Raw genomic sequence first — 12,192 nt, 5'->3', positions numbered from 1 at the left:
AGTCATCCTCATTGACGCCTCACCAGGGAGGGGGTCAGTTCACTTTCATGTCTGTTCAGGATTTCAATTAATTCCTTCTTGTTTAAATGATTTTGATATTTTCAAAATATCGAAAATGTCTTTTTTTTTTTTTTTTTTTTTACCAAGAGAATGTTGATGATTCCCTGCCTAAAAAGTCCAAGCAATGAATGAGTGCAAGAATTTATTTGAAGGACTGAACTGAGAGTGAATTGATCTCAGCCCTGGTGTCCTCTACATGCTCCAAAGTTGCTCTGAAGCAGGCTTAAGAAGGCCAAAGTTGGCCATAAACCAGACCTAAGCAGGCCAGAGTGGGACGGCACAGGCCTGAGCGTGTTATTTGAAAAAAGAATGCTGCACTTGTGACTTGTAGCTCTTTGTGTGCATGTAGTCATGTGATCATCCATCCGCCCATCAAGTCACAGGTATCATGGTAAAGCTCTGCTGCACATGTTCAGTGTCTCTCTCTCTCTCGTCAGTGGATCTGAACTAGTTGGTTTCCTATTTGGGATACGTGGTCTATGATTTTGTGTGGGTTGTTCTTATGATGGTTTTTTTCTTCTTTTTTGGTTTACGTCTTTCTCTACCCAGGCCATTACGGGCTCTGACCAAGATGGATCATGAATCAATTATTTGTACTGCCTTAGATATTTTAATTTACACCCATTGCTTCTTTTTATTCACAATCACCAGACTAAAAATCAAGATGTGCTGAGTATCAATGCAGGACTGTACCTTAACGTTCCCGTGGAGTAGTTTAATGAGACACATTTCTTTACAAACTAGGACGACTGCTTTGCTGAATTTTTTTGAACTTGCTACAACCACTGCTTTTTACTGTTTACCATTAAGTAGCAGTTTTCTAATATTACATCTAATAAAACACATTATCAGGAACAAAATTTTGGTTCTATAGTGTCTCCTTTTTTCCTAACATAGCTAGTCTAAGCCATCCATTTATTCCAGTGCACCTTAAGAAGTTAGACGTGTTCCTCATCAGTGAAGACATTCTGCCTGGTGTCTTGGAATTCATTTGCAATTTTAGTAATTAGGCGTGTTCATTAGACATTCATGCATTTTTATGAATTCATACAGAACTTCAAATTAATTTGCAGTTCAAGTGTGAATATCAGAAAATAATGACAATGTTAAAAAGAAAAAGTAGTTCAGTAGAGATCCATTCTAGGTCTGGTCTCAGCTTCACCTTTCTTTGTCTTTCTCACTCTCCTTTCTTCTTATATATACACAACATATTGAGAAAGTACTCAGCATGTGGTGGTTTATATAGTATGCAAATATTATAATTCTATGACAAACACACACACACACACACACACACACACACACACACACACACACACAAGTAGATACATTTGGTCAATAGTTCAATCTATGTTTCTACTGAGTGTTTGTGTGATCTCAGAGGTGGAGATGGTGTAAGTTGGGGTCAAGAGGTAAAATATGCACAATAAACAGCATGCTTTCTATCAGTCAGAGCTGTACATTGCATCAGTTTGACAGCAATCAAAAAACTGATTGGTAGCCAATAAAATGGAAACGATGTTATCGCCTCTGCCTACAGGCTCTCTGTGTTTCAGCTGTAGAGATTTTCTTGTATACTGCACAGAAATTTAATAACTAAGAGCTGTTGTCTTAACTGATGTGCATCTATGGCTCTGGGTACACAATGTTCCTGCATGATGTGTCATGCTCGACATATTAAGTCCTTAAAAGTGTTTCCCTGCAACTTTGTATGTTGAAAACACCGAAAGATTAAATATGAAAATGATTTGATCTTGATATCTATTTAATCAGGTACCAGACTGATGATAAAAGTAATTTCTCAGTACTCTGATTGTTTGTTTGTTTTTTCAAATTGTGAAAGCAATACCATTTAATTCTAAAATTCACAGCAGCTGGTAAAGATGCATAAGAGATTGAAAATCAGTGTCCCACCCTTCATAACTACGCACTGACTATTTGTGACACGATTAGTTCAAGTTCTACTATTTACATGGTGATAACTGTTGGTTGGTAAATGGTTTTCCTTAAGGGTTCTGTGCATTCTAGCTCAATGCTACTGTTGCTTCTGTTTTAGTGGGATTCACCTGAACTTTGCTGTCAGATGAAAACCAAAGAATTCATACAATTTGAAAAAATATAATATATAATATAATATAATTCGTTTCTATTATTATAATCCTAGTAAAAGTTCACAAACATACAAAAATAGGTTCATACAAGTAAAAATGGAGGGAAGGGTAAAGTTTAGAGGCTTTCATCTGACAGCTGTAAGCTACAAAAAAGATCTTTTTCCTTGGTTTGAATTAGATGCTGCAGTATTTTCCCTTTGCTCCTTTTGCTGAGCCTGTTAAATGCTGCCATATACAAAAAAGCCTCTCCTCTACCTTCCTTGCTTGTTCTCTTCTCTTTCCTTCTTCTCTTTTTTTTCTCCCTGCCTTTCTTCTCTTCTCCCATTTCCTTATTGTTGGTTTCAAACTCTGCATCTTGAGTCAGCAGCCCCAGCCAAAAAGTGATCCAGCTGCTAGATTCTCTCGTTCTTGCTGTGGCTTCAGGCTTCCTCATGTTTGTGTATTTGTTTGCACAATTCCTGACTGTCTGTTTATCTCCCTCTAACAGGAAGCTGGCAAAAAAACGTAAAGATGCCATTGGAACAACGCGGCAGGAAATGACACACATGGTGAACGCTATGGACCGCAGCTATGCTGACCAGAGCACTCTGCATGGCGAGGACCCCATGGCTGTGACATTTATGGACTCTCACAACTACAACAACAGATGTAGGTTCATAAAATCAAGGTTTTACAAACAAAAAACCCTTAATTAAATGGCTCTTACATTCTGTTTTCCTATCCATCTTCTGTCCACACTAATTAGAGATGAATCTTTGCAAAGATCAGGGTTATTTTTATCAACAGCCAAGCTCCTGTTCAGAAGCTGCAACAAACAATTATTAATGCAATTAGTTAATATTTTAGCAATCAAGTATTTTTTATTCAATTGTCACGTTTATAACAATAAACAGAAAAATAATTAGTCATTTGTTTGCCAAACAAGAATCTAACCTGCATTTTGTTTTGCCTGGAAAAAGAATGATGGACCAAAGTCATATCTAAATCATTGCTAGTTAAGGTTCTGTCTGTAAATCAATTCACAACACCTCACAGTGAAAACAGGACAGCATAAATGTAGAACTCATACATGACAGCGATGAGAAAAAAATAATGATGAAAATAGTAAGGTCTTGCCAGAATTTGTGATTTGTCTCAGTTGTCCTCATCTATGCTTCAGTAAATCTGAAATTTTAATATGTTTCCTGGCCGTGTTTCCTCCTGCAGTGCCCAACGATCCTCTGGTTCCCACTGCTGTGTTAGGTGAGACTTCTAGTGTTGGATATGTCACATGTATCACCTCTAGTGATCACCTACCATCATCAAATAGACCTTGCGCTAGTAACCCTAGCACCTATTATCCCGTCTGTTTTGTGTCCATAACTGAAGTCTATAGCTAGAGCTGTTGGATATAGTCAAACGTCTATTATAGTGACCTTTGACAAAAGTATGGCTTTCTTGGATGTTTCTGGAGGATTAGGTTTTTAATACTCAAAAGACAACAAAAAAATGACCAACAACAAATCAAGGAAAATTTAAAGAGGTATAACAGATTAGAATATGTGAAGTTGGCAAAGCTTTATGTTCATCTTTTATATTTTTCTGCCAACTCTCTGTGTAGAACATGTCTGGTATAAAAAAACCCTCCAACAGCTAAGCACTTCATCTGTCATCCTGCGTTTTCCCTTTGGTTCAGTCATTCCCGATTCCAGCCATGGTTTCTGTTTCCTGCTGCGAGTTATTGATATTCACAGTAATTGCCATCATTCTCCCTTAGAGACCTCATTATTTCCACAGTTTTGAGTTGTTTTAAGCCGTGCCATTTTGTCTCCCAAAAATGACAGAAAAGAAGGCTTAAAAGGAGGAAGACAATTTGTCATGTTGCCACAGCAAAATGACTGCTGATTAAATCTGTGACAACACTGAACAACTTAGTGCCTGCAGCCTTGTCTCTCTGGCAGAAGTTTTTCTGTGCAATGGATCTAGAAGTCTACTTGATTATCTACCATCTGTGTTATTCCCTGGACTTGTTTTGTGCTGAAGCCCTGCTCTGTGTCTGAATCGTGAAATATGTAGCTTTTGGCTAGTTGGATGTTTCTCTAGCTTCAGTGTTGCAGTGCAATGTGTTTATCTGTAGTTGAGTCTAGTGTTGACACTGCAGCATGATGTGGAGTTCTGAAATACCCTTAAGGGGTTCACAAACCACAGTGCCACCAAACTGTGTTAATTAACTGTTCCATAGCCTCTAATTTGGAGTGAAGGCTGCAGTTACAATCTGTCTTGGCCAATCACTTCACAGAGGAAGAAGAACTAGCAGGAAGTAACAAATTAAGAGGCGGTGTCGGGTCAAGTTTACTGTTAATTGCTGTGACGAGGGCTTAACAAACCTTTAACAATCAGTAATGAGCTAACATGTCCTCAGAGCAGAGAAAAGCATCCGCTGGATGAAATAAACAGTGTCAGTTAATAAACAGTGGTGAAGATGAAATCAGCCGCTTCTGCTCCAACCCTGAGCTACTGCATTATTTAACCTGTCAGTCTGTACATTACAACTGTCAAGTCACATTTTAACCACAGCGCACTTTGAAGTTCTGCAACTGTTTAACCCCAGTTATAACCTCCAAATGAACTACCTCCTAAAATGTACAAGTTTCAAAATCCAAATAAAATTAAATCAGAGGGGCGGTACTCACACATGTAAATTATACCTCTAGATTTCTGCAATATACCACAACCATTCCTGGAGTATAAAAAGCCCAGTGTGAAAATCTTTGATGCTAATCTAAACCTTCTATAACAACTCTCATCAGTTTACAACATTTCCTCTTTTCTCATTACAAAGATGTGATATCGACCTAGTGATTTGGTTGTAGTGTACAAGCTTAAAAGCTTTGCCACCTGCTAGTCACTGCTCCATTTGAACCTTTCCTCCACCATTGATGAGATAAAAGGGCCATTCCTGATTAAAAACAGGTCATATAAAGAAATAAAAACAATAACAATAAATAAAAACTAATAAATAACTCACACGGGCTTATAATATTAGTTCAATTTAACCTCTCACCATATATGGCCCACATCTTGATGTGCACAAAGTGGGCAGAAAAACACACTTTGGGAATCACTTACGTGTATTTTCAGCTGCTCCTTTTTGCCCACTACAGCAGATGGATCCACTTGTTTGATTTGGCATCCTTCCTACTTATGGAGGCTTGTGACCCTCCGTGGCTGGGTCTGTCTTGCCTCCCAGTCTCAAACCAGGGATCTTTTGCATGTAAGGTGAATGTGTTAACTACTACACCACAGAGACATTTTTGGGAAGCACTCCTATAGCTCTTGCTTGCTTATTGGGGATTGAGTTAGTCATTTTATTCCACATTTAAAAAACAGATGTTTTACTTCTTTAAATATATTTGTAGTGTGTTTGAAAGGTTTAGAACAGCAGAATGCAACAAATGTTTTAATCTGCTGTGAACGTGGTTGTTTATTGTGAACTAAATGACATTGCAGTGAACATCCATCTCACAATTCATTTTAAGATATTCCTCATGTTTTTCAGTTTCTGCATCTTGTAGCAATTTTTGGTCCTTTTTGTATGACATCATCTACAAATTCTCTGTATCCATTTCATCCATCGTGGAAAGTCCTTATAAACAAATCCAAATTGTTAAACTAACCTTTAGTCTCGGTAACAAATCCACTTATCCTGCAGTCTGACTAGCCCTTTTTGCTCTTTTCTTTTCCTGCTGCTTTGACATGTAGTTCCAATCACCGGTGAGTATAAACTGAGAAAACAAAGTGGCAAATGTTTGGTTTGGTTTGAGGAAATGCACTGTTTTCTTTTTGTAAGGTAGAAACTAGTACAGATTTGGGGAAAGCTTGTTGCATTTGTACAGATCAGTACAAGTAGCTTTCCACATGTGCAGTTTCAAGGTACAAATAAGAGTTTACATGTTTTGGTATCTATGTTACCCATTATAGGGGTCATAAAATAAAATATTAATGAAGATAAAATAAAATGAAGGGAAGATATTATCAATTAACCGTACCTTATTTTGTCTCCTGTTGTAGATGAGAACCACACTGGCTCTGCAGCCGAGAACAGCAGGCTTCTAGATGTTCCTCGGTATCACTGTGAAGGAACTGAATCTCCGTATCAGACAGGACAGCTCCACCCAGCCATCAGAGTGGCCGATCTCCTGCAGCACATCAACCTAATGAAAACATCTGACAGCTATGGCTTCAAGGAGGAATATGAAGTAAGATTATTATCTTTACTGTTGACACTAGAGCTTGTAATATTAATTACAGAAGAGGCAAAAGTATTATTAGTAGCAGGAAATTATGTATTTTAATGTGGAGGCTGACACAGAAGTATTATTTTTAAAATCAATACTGCTCTATTTAATGTTTTGGCCTCACATTAAAATGAAAAAATGACTACCAGGTCTAAATTGCCTCTTAATTTGAGGGTACCTTCTGCTCCATCGACTGAACAATCAATGAGACACAAGCCATTTTTATGGTCATTTTATTTTAATGTCTAATAAGAATTTGCTAGTTGAATCAAACCAGTCGAACAAAAGTCAAAAAGCAACCTAAGTACCACTTTCCTCTCAGATATATGCAATAGTACAGAAGGGTTATTTTAAGGATCCATGACATCTAATTGTATTTTTATTACTTCGTGTGTTGTTGGTGATACAGAGCTTCTTTGAGGGCCAGTCGGCCTCCTGGGACGTGGCCAAGAAGGAGCAGAATCGTACCAAAAACCGCTACGGGAATATCATAGCATGTAAGCAAGACATCTGCGTTACTGCATTTTAAGTCATAGAGCTTTACAGGAAGAAGAGAAGAAGAAATTGGGAGCAGAAGTAAGTGTACAGCCCACAGAATTAAAGGTTTAAAATCAAGGACAGGACCAAAAAAAACCACCTTTGTAAACAACAACAAAAGAATCAATGAGCAACATCTTCAAAAGCTCAATCAGCTCTTCAGCCTCTGCCTTGACTCACAAATTGAGTCACAAAAGGGTCTCATGCTACTTACTTGCATACATACATAACCATGCTTATTGACAGCTGTTGTAATTTAATTGGCATGACTTATTTGTATATAGAACGTTACATATAATCTGTTGTTTGTATTATCATGTAAAATAATGAATAAAGCAATACAAAAAGGTTGCTGCACCAAATATCTTCCACCTTCCTTCAGTTTCACTTCCATTCAGTGAGTAGTTAGCGAGGATTGGCAGACAAGTGTTTTCTTGCAAAGTACGGATTACTGTAGCAATCTGCTAGCAACCAAAGATATCGCAAGGTTTTTGATACAGAAAGGTAAACCTACTGACTAAAAACAACCTCTGACTCACCATCCGATTGGGAAATACAGATTTTTGCCAAGTTGTCTCTAGACTAGTCTGTGTGACTCCGTCCTAACCGAATACCTTGTTAAATTATTTTATTAAATCCCCAACTACACACTGAATAAAAAAATAGAAAGCCAAAACACAAAATTCAAAAAACAGCAAACCATGAAAACCTTTAACAGCAAATCACCTTTCTTACCCGTCTGTTTCTGCTGCTCTCTCACACACTGTTTTACATTGTCTTTTCTTAGATGACCATTCAAGGGTTATTCTGCAGCCCATAGAAGACGACCCGTCCTCCGACTACATCAACGCCAACTACATCGATGTAAGTGGAAACGCATCGAATGCTACTATTGGCTCCCAACGAAACCAACGAAACCACACTCCCTCGCTCGTATGTCAGGCCTCTATACCTTGATTGCGTCTACCAGTCATTCATCATACCATTTTATGCATCCAGCCATGCAGAAAACACATCATACATGCAGTACATGTGTCTGTCTTAGGTGTCGGTCTTGTTGTCTTTCTTTCAAGTTTCCCCATCAATTCACCTGTCCGCCCAGAACTGAATAAGTTATCTGATTTATATGTACAACATAGCGGATTTTAAGTCATCATTTGGATTTAGCAGACTCCTTTTCCAGGAGACCAGAAAGAAATCCATTTAAAGGAGTGACTTTAAGAACTGACAGTGCTAGTTAGTGAGCTTTAGAGGTGATGGTCAGCAGGTTTTGTTACTGTTGGATGGACCCAGCAGTTTTGTGCATTTGAGTAGTTTTTTAAGCTAAGCTAAGCTAATCAGGTTCTAAGGGTAGCTTAATTTCTAGCATTTTTCTTGACTTGAGTCACTTTTAACTGTTCGACAAACCTATTCAGCTGCCTAATACATCTATATACAATTAATTTTCCATCTTTTGCTTCATCTATTACTTGCCTATTGTTTCTGCATTCACCCACGACACAGTCTTCATCAGTTCATCCATTTTCTGTCATCTCTCAACAATCATCTGCACACCAGTCACTATGACTCACATTGTGCTTTTTTTAATACTAGTATGCTTATCATAAGCTCCACTGTATTATAATTTACTGTCATTAAAACTCTTGCATGCATTCTACCACTCACATTAAGCTAGAATTAGAATGAATAGAGTGGGCACTCCCTAATCTTTGTTGGCACAACAAAGGCAGCTGTCACACAATTTGAACTGCACCCAAAAGATGGAGAAAGCTTGAACGTGATGGTGGTTAAATGAGATTGTGATATGCCAGCTTTCTGAGTCTTTTTGGTTCTATTGTGCTCTCCATGGAAGATGGTCAAATTCCATTAGGGAGTGTCCTTTCTATTTAGTCTAATTTGGAGTTTTAGATCACATTTTTTTTCTGCATGTCCTGATCAAACTTCCATTATGTCAATGCAGCTTTTCTTTTTTCTGATTGACACTCACTGACATTGTTGTGCTTTCTTTCTTTCTTTCTTCCACTCGTTCTTTCTGCCTGTGGCTTGGGCTGTAGATTTGGCTGTACAGGGATGTAAGTATCACTGTGGTCTCGTTCATAAATGCCCCTGAACATTTACACCTGCTCACCTGTACATCCACGAACCAGTCCTTATGCATCAAGACATGATGTGTATCCATTTTGAGATGCTGGGGCATCCTTTGCATGACTGATCGCACTTCATCTTGGCCACCAACCACCATCTTTGCATCTCACTGTTTGGTGTCAATTTGCATTTGCATATTCACCACTTGTGTCTTAATTGCTTTAATGACAACTTAATAAGTGGTTGTCATAGCCCTCGGCACACCTGGCAATTGTTGAGATGGCAGATGTCAAGTAGTAGTTTTTAAGTGGAAAGGAAAAATGATGAGATGACCAACTTTGCACATTTTAACATGAATTCAACAGTATGCAGTGCAACTCAAGTATGGAGTCAGCTAAAAAAGAATTTCATCAGTCTGTCAGAATTTTTCTCCTGTTGTAGATGAAAGTGAGGTAGTAAGGTAGTTTAGTGTAGAAAGTTATCACTTCCAGCCGTGATAAAAGGTTTTAGAATTTGACACGATTATGTTTTCAGCTCATATTAAGGACTGTGGTGTTCTGTTTGCAGGGGTACCAAAGACCAAGTCACTACATTGCTACACAGGGTAAGATGCTGCACCACACTCAATTACATGCAGGAATTATGCATTACTGCTGTTTTATAGGATAGCAATTTCATCACAAATTGTAACCGTACTTACAGCAGAATAAAGTGAAAGTATACTCTGCATCTATGCGTAGGTCCTGTTCATGAGACAGTGTATGACTTCTGGAGGATGGTTTGGCAGGAACAGTCAGCCTGCATTGTGATGGTAACCAATCTGGTGGAGGTTGGAAGGGTAAGTTGCTCGTTTTTCTACACTCAGTTAATTTCAGTTGGTAATTTTATTAAAATTACTATTACTTAGTCAAAACTATCCAAATCTCTTTTTTTTTTAAAATTCAGCAATGTCCATTGCATTTACAAATGCTATTGCAAATACCTGCATATTTACAGTTAGTTAGGAAAATTGCAAGAATGTTAGTGTGATGTCTCTGTCAACAAGCCTGTAAAATATACTCTCTAAATTATGTATAACATATTTGGTTTAAAAGTGGCATTTTTCATATTGGCATCATATTAAATATCATTATGCAAAAAAAAAAGCTATATTTGCTCCTTGATTCAAGCTTGTCTTTATTTTTTCATGGCTTTTTTTCTTTCTAGGTTAAGTGCTATAAATACTGGCCAGATGATGCTGAGGTGTATGGAGACTTCAAGGTGACTTTTGTGGAGGTTGAACCACTCGCTGAATATGTGGTTCGCACATTTACACTGGAGAGGGTAAGTAAAACTTGTTATAATCTAGCAAAAATTAATATTTTGTATCCATTTTGCATTTTGCTTCGATGTAATTTATGCAAAAAAAACAACTCAGGTAGAGGTGTAGCTGCACCTCTAGCTGTAGTTTGGTTGACACAGACTTGTTTGGTTTTGTTTATCGTCCTCCTTGTAGCTTCAACAAAACTAGTTAATAAGTTTGAGACATATCTAGAAAGGGTGTTTATAGAATAAACACGTTTCATGAAATTTTACTTAAAGATGTTTTTTTTGTCTTTACTCAGCGTGGTTTCAATGAGGTCCGCGAAGTCAAGCAGTTCCACTTCACAGGCTGGCCTGATCATGGAGTTCCATATCATGCCACAGGACTTCTTTCCTTCATCCGCAGAGTTAAAATGTCTAATCCACCTTCTGCTGGGCCAATTGTGGTCCACTGCAGGTATAAAAATGAATTATTAGAAAATAAACATGCATAGTCAAAAAAAATGTTTTCTCTCCCAATGACGGACATAGAGCAAGATCTATAAAGTTAAAATATGTGTTCTTCACTTTCTGTCTGCAGTGCTGGAGCAGGGCGCACAGGATGTTTCATAGTCATTGACATCATGTTGGACATGGCAGAGAGAGAAGGAGTGGTCGACATCTACAACTGTGTGAAGGCACTTCGCTCCAGGAGGATCAACATGGTACAGACTGAGGTGACTGCATTACCCATCCTCCATCTGCATCCACATTTTTAGAATAGATGTAGGGAAAGCTTGACTTCAAACTCAGCCATCAGCATGGTACGGGCTGAGGTGACAAGGTTTTATGTAGTTATCTATTTTCCATGCATGCATGAAAATATCACCTCATTAAGTTCAATTCGTCAGCTTTCACTTCTGTGAATGTAACACTGACAATAAGTAAAAGTCATACATAATTTTCACATTTAAAGCTTACTCTGGAGCCCTCTTGTGTTAGTAAAAAAAAAATCACTATCACGTTGAACTGTTCTCCGAGGAAGCACATTCATCTGTCGCTGCATGGGTGTATCCGATTTGCCTGAATTTGTGGTTGTTAAACATGGAAATGTTTTAATACATAGAATAATAATTGTAGAATAATAGAAGCATAAATGAGTTAGTTCTAAACAGAATGTAGATAATATATATGTATATGCATCCAAACAAAGAGGATCCTTCTTGTAGTGGTTATTATTCTTTAAATTAATATTTTTGTAATGTTTTTCCTATTAAAAAGACCACAAATAGTAATTCAGATCATATATATAAACTATCAAGCAGCACAGTAACAACAGGGCAAAAGTAATTTCAAGCTTCATGGTTCAGATCAGCCTGTAGGTCAGAGCATAAAGCAAACTTTTAAAAGTTTATTAAATTCTTTGTCATACTTGAAGGCTGGTGACTCACAGAATGCAGGTCGATGCAATCTGTCATGGACACATTTTATGTCCAACTTAAGAATTCTGCACTATTGGCCTGTAACAGAGTAACAATTTAATAGCTTATAAGACCCATTGCAACAAAGTACATTCACAGCCGTTCACCAAAGCAGGTCAGTCTGTGTCTCATCATTGAATTGAAGTTGGCATCACTTGCTTGGACTGACTCACAGGTGAAGTAAACCTAACCAACAGTCATCACGTCATCCATCCCTCCACCTCTCATCAGTCTTCACTCACTCACAGTGTGTGCATCACTCGTTTGTCTTATACAAAGTTGTATTTCTTATTTTTCTAATGTTGAAATAGGAATGTGTGGAATATGTGATAATATGTGTATTATAATATGTGTCTTCAG

General features: G+C 37.8%; 1 protein-coding gene across 14 annotated transcripts in view; it reads left to right on the top strand.

Moving 5' to 3' along the window:
* ptprk (protein tyrosine phosphatase receptor type K) overlaps positions 1-12,192 on the top strand; it is a 115,542-nt gene that overhangs the window by 90,914 nt on the left and 12,436 nt on the right. For 2 of the 14 annotated variants that reach the window (XM_085133747.1, XM_085133749.1), the window contains exons 23-34: positions 2,659-2,819; positions 3,378-3,413; positions 5,913-5,924; positions 6,222-6,409; positions 6,858-6,945; positions 7,773-7,918; positions 9,040-9,057; positions 9,638-9,674; positions 9,811-9,908; positions 10,277-10,393; positions 10,675-10,829; positions 10,953-11,088. In XM_085133747.1, coding sequence (XP_084989873.1) covers positions 2,659-2,819; positions 3,378-3,413; positions 5,913-5,924; positions 6,222-6,409; positions 6,858-6,945; positions 7,773-7,918; positions 9,040-9,057; positions 9,638-9,674; positions 9,811-9,908; positions 10,277-10,393; positions 10,675-10,829; positions 10,953-11,088 — 1,192 coding nt within the window. Of the gene's footprint in view, positions 1-2,658; positions 2,820-3,377; positions 3,414-5,912; positions 5,925-6,221; positions 6,410-6,845; positions 6,946-7,772; positions 7,919-9,039; positions 9,058-9,637; positions 9,675-9,810; positions 9,909-10,276; positions 10,394-10,674; positions 10,830-10,952; positions 11,089-12,192 lie in introns of all 14 variants that reach the window. The other 12 variants (XM_085133756.1, XM_085133751.1, XM_085133753.1 and 9 more) reach the window with 9 other exon arrangements.

This window comes from Neolamprologus multifasciatus, chromosome 15 (genome assembly GCF_963576455.1).
Source record: "Neolamprologus multifasciatus chromosome 15, fNeoMul1.2, whole genome shotgun sequence".
NCBI classification, from domain to species: Eukaryota; Metazoa; Chordata; class Actinopteri; order Cichliformes; family Cichlidae; genus Neolamprologus; species Neolamprologus multifasciatus.
Note: the sequence above shows the minus strand (reverse complement) of the source record. Positions and strands in the feature narration are given on the sequence as shown.